This window comes from Trachypithecus francoisi, unplaced genomic scaffold (genome assembly GCF_009764315.1).
Source record: "Trachypithecus francoisi isolate TF-2019V2 unplaced genomic scaffold, Tfra_2.0 Lachesis_group4, whole genome shotgun sequence".
Classification (NCBI taxonomy): Eukaryota; Metazoa; Chordata; class Mammalia; order Primates; family Cercopithecidae; genus Trachypithecus; species Trachypithecus francoisi.
Window position 1 is genome coordinate 104,266,858 of NW_022681469.1, and position 21,224 is coordinate 104,288,081.

The 21,224-nt window shown below is 41.2% G+C and overlaps 1 protein-coding gene across 4 annotated transcripts in view; it reads right to left on the reverse strand.

Moving 5' to 3' along the window:
- NT5C3A (5'-nucleotidase, cytosolic IIIA) overlaps positions 1-19,661 on the reverse strand; it is a 51,251-nt gene extending 31,590 nt beyond the window's left edge. Inside the window, exon 1 of one of the 4 annotated variants that reach the window (XM_033194160.1) lies at positions 19,111-19,661. In XM_033194160.1, coding sequence (XP_033050051.1) covers positions 19,111-19,263 — 153 coding nt within the window. In that variant the 5' untranslated portion in view covers positions 19,264-19,661. The remainder of the gene's footprint in view (positions 1-19,110) is intronic. The other 3 variants (XM_033194159.1, XM_033194162.1, XM_033194165.1) reach the window with 3 other exon arrangements.
- Between the last annotated feature and the right edge of the window lie 1,563 nt (positions 19,662-21,224).

The window sequence follows — 21,224 nt, forward strand, 5'->3', positions numbered from 1 at the left end:
AGGAAGACAATTTAGAAGATGAGATGCAATAGTCTCTATACTGCCTCTTGCGAAACTTGTTCCTGCTAATTGCTGCATGATGTAAATAGAAAGATGATTTTTTCAAACATGCAAAACATCAGTCTAGGTATGTGAACTTCTCCTTCCCTGAAGACAACAGTGAACTGACTTCACTATGATGACTGTTCAAAATAGAACTGAAACAAGGTACTATAAATGTTTACATGAATATGGTTTAAAATGTATAAGGAGCAGAAAACAGAGATGAAACAATCATTTACTATATTTTTTGAAAATGAATGGCAAATGAAAATTTTTTTTTTGTTTCTTTTTTTTTTAAGACAGAGTCTCACTCTGTCATCCACGCTGGAGTGCAGTGGCACGATCTCAGCTCACTGCAACCTCTGCCTCCTGAGTTCAAGCGATTCTTCTGCCTCAGCCTCCCGAGTAGCTAGGACTACAGGTGTGCGCCACCACACCTGGCTAATTTTTGTATTTTTAGTAGAGATGGGGTTTCGCCATGTTGTCCAGGCTGGTCTCAACCTCCTGACCTCATGATCCACCCACCCTGGCCTCCCAAAGTACTAGGATTACAGGCGTGAGCCACTGCACCTGGCCCTCATTTTTTTTTTTTTTTATTTTCTTTAAAAAAAACAGAGAGACTGGGTCTCATTATGTTGCCCATGCTGTAGTACAGTGGCTATTCACAGGCGTGACCTCACTACTGATCCGCTTAGGAGTTTGGACCTGCTCTATTTCCAACCAGGGCTAGTTCACCCCTCCTCAGGCAACCTGGTGGTCCCTCGCTCCCAGGAGGTTCCTATATTGATGCCGAACTTAGTGCAGACACTTGATTGGCACAGCATACTAAAGCTTGGAACTCTTGGGCTCAAGTGATCCTTCCACCTCAACCTCCCAAGGACTATAGGCGCTAGGCCAGTATGCCCAGCCTCATGTTTTTTATCATTTAAGACCATTGCAAAAACTTATCCTAGTAGATGACTGTGAGTGAGACTGATTGCAGCCTTATGAATTTACAGACATATGTATATGCAAACTGAGGAGAACCTATGGTTCCCATCTCAATGCATTTCTTAAACTTTGCAAAAATCTAGGCCGTGGGCTGTGGCTCACATCTGTAATCCCAGCACCTTGGGAAGTCAAGGCAGGAGGATTGCTTGAGCCCAGAAGTTTGAGACCACCCTGGGCAACATAGGGAGACCCCGTCTCCATGAAAAATGTTAAAAAATTAGCCAAGTGTGGTGGCATGTGCCTGTAGCCCCAACTATTCAGGAGGCTGAGGTGGGAGGATCACTTCAGCCCAGGAGGTAGAGGCTGCAAAGCAATCGTGCCACTGCACTCCAGCCTGTGTGACAGGGGGAGGCTGTCTTAAAAAAAAAAATTGCAAAAATCCAGATCAAGTTAATTTCCAAAAACTCAAGTAAAATTGTTGAACATGAACTATATCTTTTTTATTTTCTTACTTAAAAAGCATTAAATTGGCCGGGCGCGGTGGCTCAAGCCTGTAATCCCAGCACTTTGGGAGGCCGAGATGGGCGGATCACAAGGTCAGGAGATCGAGACCATCCTGGCTAACACGGTGAAACCCCGTCTCTACTAAAAAATACAAAAAAAAAAAAAAAAAAAAATTGCCGGGCGAGGTGGCGGGCGCCTGTAGTCCCAGCTACTCGGGAGGCTGAGGCAGGAGAATGGTGTAAACCCGGGAGGCGGAGCTTGCAGTGAGCTGAGATCCGGCCACTGCACTCCAGTCCGGGCGACAGAGTGAGACTCCGCCTCAAAAACAAAACAAACCAAAAACAAAAACAAACAAACAAACAAAAAAAGCATTAAATTTTGTTTTAAACTTTTAGTGGAAATGACATATATGTTACAATAGGTAGGTCAGGTTCAAGAAAATAGGATGTAAGACAATAACATAAATGAAGGGAGTTTTTCCTGTCTCTCCTTTCAAATGCCGTATGTTTGAATATTTCAAGATGCTTAGCACTGACTTTTTTTTTTTTAATTTATTTTAGAGATGGAGTCTTGTTCTGTCACCCAGGCTGGAGTGCAGTGGTGCAATCTTGGCTCACTGCAACCTCTGCCTCCTGGGTTCAAACAATTCTCCTGCCTCAGCTTCTGGAGTAGCTGGGACCACAGGAGCACCCTGCCACACCCGGCTTCTTTTTTGTTTTTTTAAGAGTCAGGGTCTTGCTATGAGGCATAGTAGGCTGGTCTTGAACTCCTGTGCTCAAGCGATCCTCTCACCTCAGCCTCCCGAATGTTTTTTTTTATTATAGCTGAATCTCTATGATTGAAATGAAACAAGATGAAAAGCTTTTTGTTTTAATTTTGGACTCCTTCTACACCTCACAATTGGTATTCTTGCCCTTAAAAAGAAACAAACAATATTGTTTAAAATCACTATTTTGTTATAAGTTATAAACTAGTTCAACCATTGTGGAAAACAGTGTGGCGAATCCTCAAAGATCTAGAACTAGAAATACCATTTGACCCAGCCATCCCATTATTGGGGATATACCCAAAGGATTATAAGTCATGCTGCTATAAAGACACATGCACACGTATGTTTATTGTGGCACTATTCACAATAGCAAAGACTTGGAATCAACCCAAATGTCCATCAATGACAGACTGGATTAAGAAAATGTGGCACATATACACCATGGAATACTATGCAGCTATAAAAAAAGGATGAATTTGTGTCCTCTGTAGGGACATGGATGCAGCTGGAAACCATCATTCTCAGCAAACTATCGCAAGAACAGAAAACCAAATACTACATGTTCTCACTCATAGGTGGGAATTGAACAATGAGATCACCTGGACACAGGAAGGGGAACATCACACACCGGGTCCTATTGTGGGGGGGGAAGGGATAGCATTAGGAGATATACCTAATGTAAAAGACGAGTTAATGGGTGCAGCACACCAACATGGCACATGTATACATATGTAACAAACCTGCACGTTGTGCACATGTACCCTAGAACTTAAAGTATAATAATAAAAAAAAAATGGCAAAAAGGTAATGCAATTTAAGCTTTTATTACTGGTGCACTATATTGACTACATCTAAATGAGGAGTAAAAAGTAAGATTTAACTTACTACCCTCCCTTCTTACTGTGCCACATAAACACATTAAATAATAGGCAAGAGAACAATAAGCAAAACTATTTTGAGATTTAAATTCATGAATTAATAGTAGCTAGTAGCAAAATTATCTGAAATCATATGAAGGACTGGCAGGTGATAACTTGAGTTGAAAACTATGCATCAATTAAAGAAATTTTTAAATAGTTATGATACCCAGGTGATATAATAGCATAAATACAATATAGTCATGAAAATATAAGTATAAATTTATAAACAAGGCTGGGCGCGGTGGCTCAAGCCTGTTATCCCTGCACTTTGGGAGGTCGAGACGGGCAGATCACGAGGTCAGGAGATCGAGACCATCCTGGCTAACACAGTGAAACCCTGTCTCTACTAAAAAATACAAGAAAATTAGCCGGGCGAGGTGGCGGGCGCCTGTAGTCCCAGCTACTCAGGAGGCTGAGGCAGGAGAATGGTGTGAACCCGGGAGGCGGAGCTTGCAGTGAGCTGAGATCCGGCCACTGCACTCCAGCCCGGGCGACAGAGCAAGACTCCGTCTAAAAAAAAAAAAAGAAAAAAAATTTACAAACAAATTAAGTAAATCATCTTGATTTAAAACATTACAGAATGACTTCATTTGGGTAAAAAAATGATACTTAATAATTACACATAGAAAAATAAAGGAAGTACATTTACTAAAATAGGGGTCTTTTAAGGTGGTGAAAATTATAGATTTCTTTTGCTCATCTAGATTCACTTTTATATCAACGTGTATATGATATAAAAAGAGAATCAATACAAAATAAAATAGATAGATTATTTATTTATTTGAGACAGGGTCTCACTCTATCACCCGGACTGGAGTGCAGTGGCATGATCTCAGCTTACCAGCCTCAACCTTCTGGGGTCAAGTGATCCTCCTGCCTCAGCCTCTCGAGTAGCTGGAACTACAGGCCTGTGCCACCACACCTGGCTTTGATGTGTGTGTGTGTGTGTCTTTTACTTTCTTAAATAGGATTCAATTCTGTATTTAAATAAACTTTTAGAGGAAAAGACATTTATGTTGCAATAGGTAGGTCAGGTTCAAGAAAATAGGATATAAGACAATACCATAAATGGAGTCTTCATTTATGGTATTGATATACTTGATTTTTTCGTGTGTGTTTTCTTTCTTTTTTTTGGATATATTTGATTTTTAGTAGAGATGAGGTCCCCTTATTTTGCCCAGACTGGTCTCTAACTCTTAGGCTCAAGTGATCCTCCTGCCTCTACCTCCCAAAGTGCTGGGATTACAAGTATGAGCCACCTTGCCCAGCCTGGCAAATAGTTTAAATCTGGATCATAATTCAGGTACTCATGAGTCCAATTATTAATTTAAAGTTAGGTCACATGATTAGAAACCCATGAATGTGGACCTCATAAGTTAGTTTTATAAAATCTATAGTGAATCACATGATCTATGCTTGCTATAAGTGTACTAGAGGGGATTCAAAAGTGAGTAAAACATTATTATCTTTAAAAAAAAAGCTTTATTATCTGTAATAACTTATGTTTCTTGTATAGTTTTAGCCAAATTAAATCTCAGTAGCTCAAAATTAAATAATTATATATGCAATGCTTCCAAGACCTCCGGGTCACTTAAATCATCTCCAACAATTATGGCAGGCATTCACGGATCAGGCCCTGTTTTCTACAGTGCTAAGTGCTCAGGTTACAAATTGTTGCTCAAAATTTGACATAATGCTGGATATCTCCCCATATTCCATCTTTTTAAACTTTAAGAAAGACGTATAACATAACTAAACATTCTACTATCTCCAAATCTGAGGGCTCAAATGGAATGTTATTTAGAGATAATGTTTAATGCATTATATAATTAAACCTACTTTAAGAGAGTATTGTGTCTAAAAGTTGGACAAAATTAGCTTTATTAACAGAAGGGAGAAGATAGGACAATATTTATTGAATAACTACTATGTGGTAAGCACTATTTACAACTTTATGTATATCATCTCTTTTTCAATCTTAACCCAGGAAGGCACTTAGAATAGTATACTGTTAGAATTCTTCAAAATATAATTATTTTAAAACATCAAGTGAAATAAAATACAAACACTAAGAACATATTCTTTATTAATTATTATCATTAGGTCTTACAGCAACATTGCCTGACAAAGACAAAATACATTCTTAATATAATACCCTGAAGTAAACAAGGCATAAGAGTATTTAGGTGAATCATCCCCATTCTAGATAACTGACAATTGAAGCTTAGAAAAGTTTAATATCTTTTCCAAGGATAAACCATTAAAATGTGGTAGAGCTGAGATTTGAACCAAGGATTTACCAACTATTAAACTTTATTATTTATTTATTTATTTATTTATTTATTTTTTGAGAAGGAGTCTTGCTCTGCCGCCCAGGCTGGAGTGCAGTGGCCGGCTCTCAGCTCACTGCAAGCTCCGCCTCCGGGTTCACGCCATTCTCCTGTCTCAGCCTCCCGAGTAGCTAGGACTACAGGCGCCCGCCTCGTCGCCCGCTAGTTTTTTGTATTTTTTTAGTAGAGACGGGGTTTCACCGTATTAGCCAGGATGGTCTCGATCTCCTGACCTCGTGATCCGCCCGTCTCGGCCTCCCAAAGTGCTGGATTACAGGCTTGAGCCACCGCGCCCGGCCACCAACTATTAAACTTTAAAAGACCACCCCATTCCCTTACAAGATTGTCTTCTGTTCAAGCCACAGATTCTATAACTTGTTAAAGGGAAAAGATACTGTATATCATTACTAAATAAGCCACACACGAAGAATTACAGAACAAAAATTATGGAACACTACAGTTCCCTATCTTACCAAAATTAGGAACATGTGACAAAATCTCTTTTATGTATATATTGTACACAAAATAAAATTTTTATTCTATTTATCTAGCTTGGAAAGACATTAAAATTTTAAAAATTGGCGACAGGCTGGGCACAGTGGCTCACGCCTGTAATCCCAGCACTTTGGGAGGCCAAGGTGGGTGGATCACAAGGTCAGGAGATCGAGACCATTCTGGCTAACATGGTGAAACCCCGTCTCTACTAAAAATACAAAAAAATTAGCCAGGTGTGGTGGCGGGCACCTGTAGTCCCAGCTATTCAGGAGGCTGAGGCAGGAGAATGGCGTGAACCTGGGAGACGGAGCTTGCAGTGAGCCGAGATTGCGCCACCGCACTCTAGCCTGGGCAAGAGAGAGAGACTCAGTCTCAAGAAAAAATAAATAAATAAATAAATAAAAATTGGCAACAAATGTACACCTGCTTAAATTACCCAAGCAGGGAAACTATCCAAAAGCTTCAGAGTACAAAAATCAGACTGAATGCTGACTGTGCTACTTAACTAGCTAGTTCCTAAGTGTGTTAACAGAAAATTAGAAAAGTAACTACAGCTAGACTGTTTTAAGGATTAAATAAACGCGTAGAGTATACTTGATCATAGTAGACAACTCTAAATTTTAGTTTTTCCCTAGTTACGGAATGATAGCACGGTGCCAAATTAATCCAAATGGGAGTCAGTTTCTAACTGCTTTCTAGTTCTAGTCCCAGCGAAGCCTCCTTTTTTCTTAAGCCAACTACAGTGAGTTTCTACTTTGCAACATTTTGCTATGCTGTATATAATGCTTGGGTTCTCAACTTTTTCCTGTCTCATCAAATTTTATCTAGTAACTTGCTCCCTTAGAACCCTAACCATTTGACAGAGAAATCCAGATGGACTGAAAAACTGATCTTTTTCACTGGGGAGACTGCGTAACTAACCATATCGGAGATGAGGTAAAGGAGAAGGCTATGCCTTCTGACAAGGCAGTAAAGAAGACAGAATGGGGACAGGAAGGATCTTGCAGGCACTGGCTATCTACTTCCACCTAATTACAAGAAGGAACTTGGCAAACAAATGAAGCAACTCTTTAATGAACTGCTAAACTACTTTGTAAAAACAGCACCTTGAAAATGAGGAAGATAAACAACATATGAAAAAAATGACAGAATGGCATTTAAGTCTATAATGGCAGAAGGTTGTCATACTTGGTTTAAATTGTATAGATTAATGGTTTAAGCAACTCTGAGAGTTAACATAAAAGTATGTAACACAAGAAAGATAATTTGGTATAGAATAGCAGTGTGTCACAATGGCCAGAGAAGTCTGCCACCTGCTGATGGAAAAACGGAATTGTATCGATTTCCCTACTGCTGTTTTTAAGGAGAGAAAAAAACCTATCAGGTATGGTTTAATGACATTACATGTTAAATAAGTTGTTAGGCTGAAGATATAAACTGCAACCTCTAATTTAAAAGAGAATAAAGGCTAAAATAGACTTAAGATTCTTTTTTTTTTTTTTTTTTGAGATGGAGTCTCGCTCTGTCGCCCAAACTGGAGTGCAGTGGCTGGATCTCAGCTCACTGCAAGCTCCACCTTTTGGGTTCACGCCATTCTCTTGCCTCAGCCTCCCGAGTAGCTGGGACTATAGGCGCCCGCCACCTCGCCCGGCTAGTTTTTTGTATTTTTTAGTAGAGATGGGGTTTCACCGTGTTAGCCAGGATGGTCTCGATCTCCTGACCTTGTGATCCGCCCGTCTTGGCCTCTCAAAGTGCTGGGATTACAGGCTTGAGCCACCGCACCCGGCCAAGATTCTTTATATCTCTCTCTCTACTTTAGTAACTCTAAATATGTGATGCCTGAACTATTTTTATTTTTATTATTTTTATTTTTCATTTATTTATTTTTTTGAGACGGAGTCTCGCTCTGTCGCGCAGGCTAGAGTGCAATGGCGCAATCTTGGCTCACTGCAACCTCTGCTTCCCAGGTTCAAGTGATTCTCCTGCCTCAGCCTCCTGAGTAGCTGGGATTACAGGCATCCGCCACCACGCCCAGCTAATTTTTATATTTTTAGTAGAGATGGGGTTTCGCCATGTTAGTCAGGGTGGTCTCGAACTCCTGACCTCGTGATTCGCCCGCCTCGGCCTCCCAAAGTGCTGAGATTATAAAGCCACCACGCCAGGTCAACTGAGCTATCTTTAAAGCAAACAAAAGAGGCAAATATGGAAACTATTTAACATAAAATACACAGGGAGCATTCAAAGTACTATGAAAACTAAGGATAATCCAAAACACTGTGCAAAAAATATAAAGTCCTATAGATTTCACCTCTGCAATCCATCTCTTTTCTGTCTTCCTCTTTTTACGGCTCCTATAACAGTTTAATACTTCATTATCCTTAATACAGGCTTATTTTAAGTCCTGCTCCCCACCTCCAGATTCTAATAATATTAATTTAGTGTGTGCTCAGTTATCAGTTTAATTGTATCAAAACGCATTCCAGATGGTATCACTTATTTTAAAAACCATACCCAAAGACTCTCTAGCAAATAAACTGCAAATATCTTATACTAATAGAGAGTTTCTACAATGTGGTCCCAACACACTTTAAAAAATCTTGTTGCTTTTAAAAAAACAATTTTAAAAATATATAAAAGCAATACATGCTTATATGTCAAACAATATAAAAAGTTAAAGGATGAAAAAGTTGAAGTCTCCCTTCCCAGTCTCATCCTCCCAAGTCCAGTCATTAGTAAAACTAGAAACGGCTTCTAAAGTTTTATTTTTTTTAAATTTCCAATGACATAAGGATATACGTGTGTATTTCTTTTGGGAGCACAACTGTTCTGCAACTTGCCTTTCCCCTTGTCACCATTTCTTGAGCTTTTTAAAATGTTAACATAGCCCGGCACAGTGGCTCACACCTGTAATCCAAGCACTTTGGGAGGCTGAGGCAGGTGGATCACCTGAGGTCAGGAGTTTGAGACCAGCTTGGCCAACATGGTGAAACCCTGTCTCTACTAAAAATACAAAATTAGCTGGGAGTGGTAGCAGGTGCCTGTAATCCCAACTAGTCGGGTGGCTGAGGCATGAATATCACTTGAAGCTGGGAGACAGAGGTTGCAGTGAGCTGAGATCGTATCACTGTACTCCAGCCTGGGTGACAGAGACTCCGTCTCAAAAAAAACAAAAAAAAAGTTAACTCATACAGATTTCTTTTTCACAGCTGCCCAGTATTTTATTATACAAATGCAACACTATTCATTTAACCAATGGTATACTGCCTTTAATAAAGTAAAGTACCTATTTTTCTACATTCTCATCACTCTCTTTATACAGTAATTGTCTGGCAGCCCCAATTCTAACTATTATTTGTGAGCAAGTAACCAGGAAGTTTTGTTACACATAAAATTTGCATTTTGCTGTGGTCTTAAGACCACAATTTGATCAACAATTTGAATTATTTACTTAAATGATTCTCAAGCTTTAGCACATATCACAATCACCTGGAGGGCTTGTTAAAACAGACTGCTGGGCTCAACCTCCAAGTTTCTGATAGTTTGTCTGGGGTAGGGCTAGACAACTTGCATATATAACAAGTTCCTGCTCAATGCTGATGCCATGGTCTGGGATCACTCTTTGAGAACCACTGGTGTAAAACACTAGTATATGGGATCCTGTATTTCAAAATAAGGTTTCATCCTTCTCTAGTTGTCATGGTTTATATAACCAGCTCTTATGAACCTTAGCCAGGTTGTAAAAAATTGCTATATTGTAGGAAAAAATGCCCACCTCTTGCCCCCCAATCAATGGCTAGTACGGGTAACCGAGGTGAAGAAAGTAAAAGTATCTAAAGATGTAATGAGCCTGGGCAACATAACTAGACACTTTCTGTTTTGGTTTTTTTTTTGAGATGGAGTCTTGCTCTGTTGCCCAGAGCTGGAGTGCAATGGCATGATCTTGGCTCACTGTAACCTCTGCCTCCTGGGTGTAAGTCATTCTACCGCCTCAGCCTCCTGAGTAGCTGGGATTACAGGCATGTACCACCACGCCTGGCTAATTTTTGTATTTTTAGTAGAGACAGGGTTCCACCATGTTGGCCAGGCTGCTCTCGAACTCCTGACCTCGAGATCCGCCCACCTTGGCCTCCCAAAGTGCTGGGATTACAAGTGTGAGCCACTGTGCCCAGTCATAAGACTCTGTCTCTAAAAATAAAATTAGCCAGGCATGGTGGTACATGTTTGTACTCCCAGCTACTCGGGAGGCTGAGGTGGGAAGATGGTTTGAGCCCAGGAGTTTGAGCTTGCAGTGAGCTATGACTGCACCACTCCACTCCAGCCTGGCTCACAGAGCGTGATCCCATTTCTTAAGATAAATAAATGAATGAAAGAAAAAAGAACTAATAGCTTTTAGTCAGAAAAAAATTTGTGAATAAATTTAAAATGTAAGTATCCAGTTCAAAGGGGACTCCATCTGTTAGGTAAATGAATTAACAACAAAAGGAAAGAGAAAAAAAAATTGTAAAGCTAAAACTGTTTCAGGAAGGAGCTGTTTCTAGCTAACATAAAAGTAGCTCACTAGATAAGAGAACAACTTTTCATTAAAGTTGAAAATGTGGTTAACTTGTGGCATGCAGATAATCTACAGGAAACGTGACAAACACGATTTGAAAGGACAAAGTCATATATGCCTGGCACAAACATTTCCATGTTTGCAAATTTGGGAATTCAAGATCATCTTGAGTATAGCCTTTGATAATGTTAAAGAGTTTAATGGGCTGGGCACGGTGGCTCATACCTATAATCCCAGCACTTTGGGAGGTAGAGATGGGATGGCTTAAAGACCAGGAGTTTGAGACCAGCCTGGGCAACATGCCAAACCATCTCTACAAAAAAATAACAAAAATAAGACAGGCATGGTGGCATGCGCCTGTAGTCCCCGCTACCAGGGAGGGTGAAGTAGGAAGACCACTTGAGCCAAGCAGGTCAAGGCTGCAGTGAGCCATATGGTGCCCCTGCATTCCAGCCTGGGTGACAGAGCGAGACTCTGTCTCAAAAAAAAGAAAAAAGAATTTAATGTATTTCCCAGTTTTTCAAACTGGAGCAATCATGATTTTTATCCTTCAAACATCACCTCAGCCATGAATCATTACCCAATGTCATCTCCTGTTTCTTTATCACATAGCCTTTTGTTGCTATGTCTCACAACCTTACACAGGTTGAATATCCTTTACTCAAACTGCTTGGGACCAGAAGTGTTTCTGATTTCGGGTATTTTGGGATTCTGGAATATTTGTACACACATTATATCGTGGGGATGGTGCCCAAGTCTAAATATGAAATTCATTTATGTTTCACATCCACCTTATATACAAGGCCTAAAAGTAATTTTATAAAATATTTTACACAATTTTGTGACTAAAACAAAGTTTGTGTATTCTGAACCATCAGAAAGCAAAGGTGTCAATATCTCAGCCACTTGTGTGGCATCATGTCAGTGCTCAAAAAGTTTCAGATTTTGAAGCGTTTTGGATTTCAGATTTTCAGATTAGGAATGCTCAATCTGCATTCATTTTTGGAGTACTGTTAGGTCTATAGTTTTGAAGCTAGTTGTGACACATAATTGGGAGATTAGCTTCCATATCTCACTAGGACATATGAAGGAGGTGGCTATGTGTTGAGGGCTACTTAAAATCTAGATATTTCAAGTGTGAATGAATATATCTTTACTCGGGGTAAACAAAATATACAAGCTGTCGGGCTGAGGCAGGCAGATCACCTGAGGTCAGGAGTTCAAGACCAGCCTGGCAAACATGGTAAAACTCCGTCTCTCCTAAAAATACAAAAATTAGCTGGGCATGGTGGTGCATGTTTATAGTCCCAGCTAATCAGGAGACTGAGGCATGTGAACTGCTTGAACCTGGGAGGTGGAGGTTGCAGTGAGCTGAGATCATACTACTGCGCTCTAGCACAGAGCGAGACTTGGTGTCGAAAAGAAAAAAAAAAAGAAGATAGAAGCTATTCTGAGTTTCTGTTCTCTACTGCTGTATTATGAGTACCCATTTAATAGACTCTCTCCCTTTTCTTCTTACTAATAACATCTCATTTTTGTTGGAATGTGGCAATGTGCTCAATCAGAAAACAATTCTTCAACTTCACTTACATAAGGGTGGCCATATAACCTTGTTCTCTCCAATTATCTGTAAGCAGAAAACTCAGCTTGACTGAAATAGGTATTTTCTTCCCTGATTCTGCCTTTCTTCTGCCTGAAACATGGACGCATTGGCCGTGACTGCAACAACCATCTTATGACCATGAAGAAAAGACAAGGGAAATGTCAAAGACCTATGCCTTGATATCCTTATGGCCCTAATTAACACAAGCAACTGCCTGTTTTTTGGAATTCTCATTCCATTAGAAAAATAAAATTTACTGTTTATTGAAGCCACTGTTTTGGGGTCTCTCTTTTTCTTAGTCAAGTGCAACTAATTTTAAGAGACCAGCTAGTCAGGTGGCTCATGCCTGCAATCCCAGCGCTTTGGAAGGCTGAGTTGGGAAGATTGCTTGAGCCCAGGATTTTGAGACCAGCCTGGGCAACACAGCAAAGTCTTGTCTCTACAGAAAATAAAAAATTAGCCAGGCATAATGGCTCATGCCTATATTCCCAGCTAACTGGGAGGCTCAAGCAGGAGGAATACTTGAGCTCAGGAGTTTGAGGCTACAGTGAGCTATCATCATGCCATTGCACTCCAGCCCAGGCAACAGAATGAGACCTTGTCTCAAAAATAAATAAGACCAAAAGAAAAGCACCCATCCAGACCCTCAAGGAACATAAATAATAATAAACAATACAAGACACTGTATAAATTGCTAAATTATGAGAAATCATCAGGAAATGCCAAAGGAGTTCAGAGAAAATGTTTTACAAAACGAATCAAGATTTCAAAACAGGTCCTAAAAAGTCATAAATCTAAGCACTGATATAAATTAGATAAAAATTGAGATATGGAGATATTTTAAAAGTCTGTCCAGGTATGGTGGTTCATACCTGTAATCCCAGCACTTTGGGCAGCCAAGGCAGGAGGATTGCTTGAGCCCAGGAGTTTAAGACCAGCCTGGGCAAATAGTGAGACCCTGTCTCTCCAAAATAAATAAATAAATAAATAAATAAATAATTAATTAATTAATTTAGCTTAGCCAGGTGTGGCAGCACATGCCTGTAGTCCCAGCTACTCGGGAGGCTAAAGTGGGAGGACTGATTGAGTCCAGGAGTTTGAGGCTGCAGTGAGCCATGATCGCTTAATTGCACTCCAGCCTGGCAGCAGAGTGAGACCTAGTCTATAACATAACATAACATAACATAACATAACATAACATGGCATAACATAACATACAATAAGATACAATAAAATACAATAAAATAAATAAAATAAAATGTCTATTTGATTCACTAAAGCAGTTTTTTAAAACTTGGGTTGCTTCTCCCTTCCTTTTTAAAATACACACTCAATAGTGGGCTTTCCATTAACTCAGTATAATACCCAGAAAACATCTGACTTTTTTTTTTTTTTTTTTTGAGATGAAGTTTCGCTCTTGTTCCTCAGGCTGGAGTGCAATGGTGTGATCTCGGCACACTGCAACCTCTGCCTCCTGGGATTAAGTGATTCTTCTGCCTCAGCCTCCCAAGTAGCTGGCATTACAGGCATGTGCCACCACGCCCAGCTAATTTTTTGTATTTGTAGTAGAGATGGGTTTTCTCCATGTTGGTCAGGCTGGTCTTGAACTCCCAACCCGCCCGCGGGTGATCCACCCGCCTTGGCCTCCCAAAGTGCTGGGATTACAGGTGTGAGCCACCGCTCCTGGCCCTTTTTTCTTTTTTTAACTGCTCCTTGAGGAGCAGGGCTAACTCATAGGCAATACCCCCAGAGTTGGCCTATATTGTCTTAAAGTGGAAGAAGTTTTTCTTAACAGTGTATCTACTAGTACCAGGCACAGTTGGCACACACCTGTAATCCCAGCATTTTGGGAGGCCAAGATGGGTGGATCTCTTGAGCCTAGGAATTTGAGACCAGCCTGGGCAATGTGGCAAAACCCCCATCTCTACAAAAAATACAAAAATTAGTTGGGCGTGGTGGTGCATGCTTTAGTCCTGGCTACTCTGAAGGCCGAGGTAGGAGGGTGGCTCGAGCCCAGGAGGTGGAGGTTGCAGTGAGCTGAGATTCAACCACTGCACTCCAGCCTGGGTGACAGAGTGAGACCCTGCCTCGAAAATAAAATAAAATAAGAAAAGAAATTTATGTCCTAGAAAGAAACACAGTATACTAAAGTTTCAAAAAAAAAAAAAAAACCACATCAGCTACTTAAGAAGTAACAGTTGACGTTAACAACAAAGCAGTAAATAGTTGAGACATGTTTAAATTGGAAATGACCATTTTTAACTGATTGTGAAAGTTCTAGTGACAGTTTCATCTCCCCTATCCTGCTGTCTAAATGATTTCCTACCTTCCTTGTTGCTCTTTAGGGGCTAAGCTTAAGACTACACATTCGTTCTGGTGTTGTATTTGCGTTTTACTTCACTGGATAAATACTCTGACAGAATTTAATAAAGGATATTAGAATAACTGAAGAAGATTAAGCAATTTCATTTTTTTTTTCTTTGGCTCTTTCTTTGAATTCTAGTCTCATCCTCTTTTTGGTAGCTTTCTATTAAAGAAAAACTGAGAATCTGCTGATAAAAATAGAATACATTCTGGTACTGCAGGAGAAATTAGAAAAGAAGTTGGTAGGTAACATTTGAAAGAGGCGTCATTTAGTAGGAAAAAAATCAGATTAACTGGATAGAAGTAAAGAATGAAGTAGGTGGAGGCAATTAATCTAAGGCTGCAAATAATAAGATGTAATATAATAAGAATATGGAGAATAAGTAACTATAACTCAATATGAGTAGTTTTTTTTTTTTTCTTGAGATGACATCCTGCTCTGTCGTGCAATGGTGCGATCTCGACTCACTGCAACCTCTGCCTCTTGGGTTCAAACGATTCTCCTGCCTCAGCCTCCCAAGTAGCTGGGATTACAGGCACCCGCCACCACACCTAATTTTTAAAAATTTTTATTAGAGATGGGGTTTCACCACGTTGGTCAGGCTGGTCTCAAACTCCTGATTTCAGGTGATCCACCCACCTCGGCCTCCCAAAGTGCTGGGATTACAGGCGTGAGCCAATGCGCCTGGCCCAGAGTAATCTCCTTCAGAAAGATAGAGATGTTCCGTATTCGCTTCAAAAGGCATCTGTCCACATCTCCCCTAGAACTTTGCTAGACTGATTATTCTTTCTCCTCCGCTTATCTGTAACCATTTGCTTTTCACTACTCCTCTGCCCACCAACATACTCATGTGCCAACCGTTTGAAAAACAAAACAAAATACCCATCCTCAGCACAACTATTTCCTCTGCCCAAGAGTCATTTTTAGTTTTCTTCACATCATTGTTTTACCAATGGTGGCTCAACCCCCTGCTACCATAGCCTTTCAGACCAACTTCTGCCCTTGTCACATCAACTTCTGACCTTAGAGAAGACGGACACAGCTAATTCTGCCCCTTCTTTTGGAAACATTTCCTGTTATTCCACCTCTGACAGCTTTCAGCGTCTTTAATGAACACTCCTTCAATGTCAGGCATTGCCAAGTTTTCTGTTTTCTTCTTGCTGTGAAACTATGGATGAGAAATAATATCCATCTCCACACTTGCCACTGAGAGGCTAGACATTTGGGAAAATATTATTTCTAGCCCCAATTTCTCTTTAGAGCAGCACCAGCCTTCCATTTTTAGTTGCTGTTGCTAACAATAACAATAAGTAACGTATATGTTGGTTACTTTGGGCCAGGCACTTTTCTAAGCACTTTAAATATGTTTACTATTTCATGAACATTTCTACTTGGTCATTTCTTGATCATCTCAAATTTCATATGACTTAAAGTGAACTTGTTATTCCACATTTCCCTTACCTCCTGGCTACTTTCCAAACCTGCCCCTTTTTCCTCCTCTTCATCTTGGCTAATAATATATCCAGAATCAGCAGTTACCTGATAACCTTAAAGTTATTTCTTCTTATAATTAATCCCTTTATTTAATGATAACCAATAATAAGCTCTGAAAGAAAGCAATTATGTTCTAGGCCCTGTGTTATCTCATTTAATCCTCACAACCTATGAAGTAGGTACTATCATTATCTTCCAATTAATATATGAAAAATGGGAGATTCACAGAGGTTAAGGAATTTGCCCAAGGTCACATGGCTTGATAAATGAGACAAACTAGATTCAAAACTAGGTTTGTATGACTCTACAGTCTGTGCTGCCACAAAGTCCTGTTGATTTTATCTCTGAAATGTTTGTTTCCTGATCCCTTATTTCCCTACCTGTTGCTAGTGGCATAGTTTAAGGCCTCTAATCATCTTTCGCAAGAAACACTACGAACCTCCTAAATTTCTTTCTTTCCAGGATGTTCCCTTCCAATCCACCTTATCTCATCTTCATAAAACACAGTGTTGGGTTTTTTGTTTCTTAGAGACTCTGGGTGACTCTGTCACCCAAGTTCCAGAGCAGTGGTGTGATGATGACTCACTGCAGCCTCAACCACCTTGACTTAAGAGATTCCACTTCTGGCCCATAAGTAGCTGGGACTACATTACAGGTGTGTGCCACTGCACTGGCTAATATCTATTATTTGTAGAGAAAGGGTCTCCCTATGCCGCCCGGTCTCAAACTCCTGGGCTCAAGGGATCCTCCCGCCTCAGCCTCTGAAAGTGCTAGGATTGCAGGCGAGAGCCACCTTACCCTGCCAAAGGAAACCTTTGATAATCTTTTGTTGCAAAATAAAGAGCAAACTCTTTATAGTGGCTTTACAAAATTCCTTTACAATTCGGTTTCTTGATCCACATTCCCTATCTTTCTTTCTTTTCTTTTTTTTTGAGACAGGGTGCTCCCACCTCACCCTCCCGAAGTGTTGGGATTACAGGTGTAAGCCACCATGCCTGGCCATAACTGGCTTCTTCTGTACATTAATCTTGCTGCCCTATGGGATATTTCAGCTGTAGCATAAACAACCCACTAGCAACTTCCTCATGTCTCTCAATTAAAAACTCCTGAAAGACAATGCATCATTTTGAGCCAAGTCCCAGAAGTTATTGATTTTCTTAGCCAGTTAGATAGGCCCAATTGGTTAGGTAGTTAACTCTACTAGCTGTGTCCAATATGAGCTATGTCTATTGGACATCATGGGTTTGCAGAGATTTTTCTGAAGGGGGAGGGGAGAGGATGGGCAGAGCAGACCTACATTATCACAGAAAGATAGAACTAGGATTCCACCCCAGGTCTTCTGACTTCCAGTCAAATACTTCTTCCACTTGAGAAGCAAACTATTAAAATTAAAAAAGTTAACATGAAGCTCTTTTCACTTTTTCCATTGAAAAGCTACTAGTAGGCTACACGTATATTACAATCTGAATCGATACACTACGCATACATGTAAATATTGACTGATTTCTTTAGTACAAATAAGTTGGTATTCTTGATAGGTCTTCATTATTTGTCACAAAGATAGCAAACTGTTCCTATGACAGTATCATTGAAGGATTTTGTGAAAACATTGATTTTTAACCTTACTTGGCTTAGAGAAGCGGTATAACAGACCAATCTACAGTTTAAGCACAGACAGGGAGATATGGCAACTCGGTTTTTTCCCTACATAGGCATTCTTAACCTTGGGTTGTGGGCAAAAGCAAGCCAAGTTTTCCAAGCAGGAAAGCAACAAGAGCAAAATGAAACTTCTGAGATAAAACCATTTGCTGCTGTGGGCCTATAGAGGTGGGAGAAACGAATTTTCATAAGCCTTTAGAATAAGACCCTTTAAGAATAAATTAATTCAAAATTGTGGAATATTTATTGTAATATGAGACAAGTGGGAACTTTTTTTTTTTTTTTTTTTAAGAGAGTCTCACTATGTTTCCCAGGTTGGAGTGCAGCAGCTATTAACAGGTGTGATTATAACCTTGAACTCCCAGACTCAAGTGATCCTCTTTTCAGCCTCCCAAATAGCTGGGACACTGGCTACTTTTAATTATGCAAATCTGGCTGTATTCAACCTGGGGTCAATACAACCTACAGGACAAATCGTATCTTTCATCAGTTTGAACATATTGCAGGTGCTGAGAAATTCCAAGTATTACAACCTAAAATGATACTATTTAGTGTAGTAGATTTAAAATTTTTCTCTATCATCTGACCCTAGATGTTCATCTGACCCTAGATGTTCACATGTATAGCACACGATCAGGCGTATACCCAGGATTATGTATTTCAGAAAATACATAAGAATCCAAGTTTGTGCAAGAATTGTCTTCCTGAGTGGGATCTAATTAAAATACAAAACGAAACTAAATATCCTCATTTTTGAAACGAATTACTTATAATGTATCTCAAATGTAATTACTGACACACCCTCTTCGATAAAAAATTAAATTCGAAAATTTATACAAGAGCTTTGGGAGTTAAGATGAACAAAAATATATTTCGTGGGAGTTTTGAGACAAGAAGGAATACATTCAAACACAAAATAAACTATACTCAATTTCTTCTGGATTGTCATTCTTGTAAAATTTTAGATATTGCACATTTCCATAATCTAACTCATGGCAGTCCCAACATAAAACAACTAGTCCTCTGCGGGAACTGCAACTAGATGAGCGGCAACGGTTTGACGCGGATCCGGGAGGAGGGCGGTAGCAAGGCAGGGAGAGAGGGAGCGGCCTGCCCAGGACCTGCAGCTTATCTCTAGAGAAACGGGTTTTGCAGCACAAGGTAGCCTGTGTCCAATTCATCTATTTTCTGCCTTGCTCCTTCAAATGGAAACCTAACAAAGACCACGGGCAGCCGAGGGCCGCAGCCGCAACCCTGGTCACCAAGCCCGAGGAGTGGTCGCACGCGGGGCAGCCGGGTCCCCCAAGCTGCTCGTCCCGAGCTAGCGAGAACCCAGCCTGACAGGCGACGCCGGCAGCTCCCGGTCGCGACCGAGCAGCGGCCAAGGCCAGCTGACGATCCAGCCGGTCCCTCGCATGCTCTGGGCGCGCCGAGCCTCCACACTCACCATCTCGATGATCTTGGTCTTCCGCCCGGTCTTCCTCTTCAAGGTGAATATGTACTGAGCCAGCACCACCCCCGCCACCAGGGCGCACACGCTGGCGCTCGCTACCGCGCCCACCCGCGCCACGGCCGCGCGGTCCATGGACGGGGCCCTCATGCGCGTCCCGGCACGAAAAAAACAGGCAACTCGCGGAGACTGCGAGTCTCGGAAGCGCGGGATCCCGGAGCACCAGGGACGAGCCCGAGACACCCCGCCCCGCGCAGCTCCGCCCCCACGAAGCCCCACGCACACGCCATCGACGGGAGAAGGGGGGACGCGGCGGGAGGGGCGTGGCTTGTGCCGGGAGCCCAGGCTGGAGGCGGGCCTTCCGCAGACTCAGAGTCTCAGGAGCTGCTGCCAGGGCGGGGCAGAGTATTGCAGTAATTATCCTTCTCTGCTAATGAGGATTAGGCCGTGGTTCACTCGAGCCCCGCCCCAATAGAAATCTAATTCCAACCGCGGCCCGCTCAGAAGTCGGTCTCCGCCTTTGCGCCTCAGCCCCTCTGGACTTCGGCCCTCAGAAGGCGGTGCGGCACGGTGTGACCTGCGCAGTGGCGTCCGTTGTAAGTGCTATGACAACCGGGTGAAGATGGCTCAGAATTAGGCCGGGGAGGGGAGGTGTCCCTTCCGCCGCGGCTGTCGGGTTTCTGCTACATCCCATTCGCCGCCTCCGAAATCCTTTCCTGCTCTGTGTGAGCAGAAGGGCTTGCAGTTTTTCTCTCCTGTCTAGTGTCTTCCAAGGGATAGATGCCATTTCCTCTGCTGGTCTCTGGGGGTGACGAGGGGCGCAGGGGAGCTTCTTGGGGAAATCGCTCCAACTCTGTGGAGCTGGTGGTGCTGCCTGGTGGGGCCCCCTCTGCCCGGGACGTGGAATAACTTTCAGTCGCAGGACGAGAGGAAATAGTTGTAGGGGAGGAAAAATTGTTTCCTTTTAGCCTTTTAGATTATTTGGCTCGTATGCAAATTAAATTGATGTAAGACAGAGGAACATGAGAAAAATGATTTGTCGACGGAAAGGTGAAATAACAGGCAGTAAAACTTAAAGAAATCATGGTTACTTTTATTATCGGCCAAGTTTGAGGACTTAAGCCTGGGAACATAGACTCAGTATAGACCGAGAACGTGTCCCAAAGTAAGTTAGCTGGGAGTATAACCTGAGGAAGACTGAGTTTTAACACTGGAGTATTTGATTATCAATATCTATATTACTGTGTCATTTTGTCTTCAGAGTAATTTTTTATGAATCCAGTTTTGCACCAAATAACAATATGACTTAAATGTTGTCTGATTGTGAGGGCTAAGATGGTCACAGCCTCATTTGTCTTTCTTTCTCAACAAAAACATCTTTTTTTCCATATATTACATATTATTTTGAATGGGTAGAGACTAAAGCCATGTTTCTATAATTTCAGGATTTTAAACATTTTGTAGACAATAACATTCGTCTTGAAGCTGTGTACAATCTAAAACAGAAATGGAGTTCCAAATTTTGTTTTTGTAATATGGCCCATCAACTGCACATGGAAAGAATGTGGGTACTCTGAAATATGATTTATATTTTAACTAGTTATACTATATCATAGGTCTGATTATCATATATATGAGATGTTAAAGCTGTAGGAGTAAAGTCTATTAGACTACAAACCCTGGTAATAAATTTCCAGGAGGAAAGGGGGTCCATATGTTTTTTGTAAGTGTAAACCTTGTGTTTCTGAATCTAAGAGGGTTGGCCATGTTTGGAGGCCATTTCAGCTTCTATGTGAATTAACATATTAATTACTCTTGTTGAAAGAGATGAAAGATCTTGATATGGTTTGACTCTGTGTCTCCACCCAAATCTCATTTTCAATTGTACTCCCATAAATCCCATGGGATGGACCTGGTGGGAGATAATTGAATCATTGGGGTGTTTTCTTACATACTGTTCTCGTGGTAGTGACTAAGTCTCACAAGATCTGATGGTTTGATCAGGGGTTTCCGCTTTTGCATCTTCCTCATTCTGTCTTTGCCTGCTGCCATCCCTGTAAGATGGGACTTGCTCCTCCTTGCTTTCTGCTATGATTGTGAGGCTTCCCCAG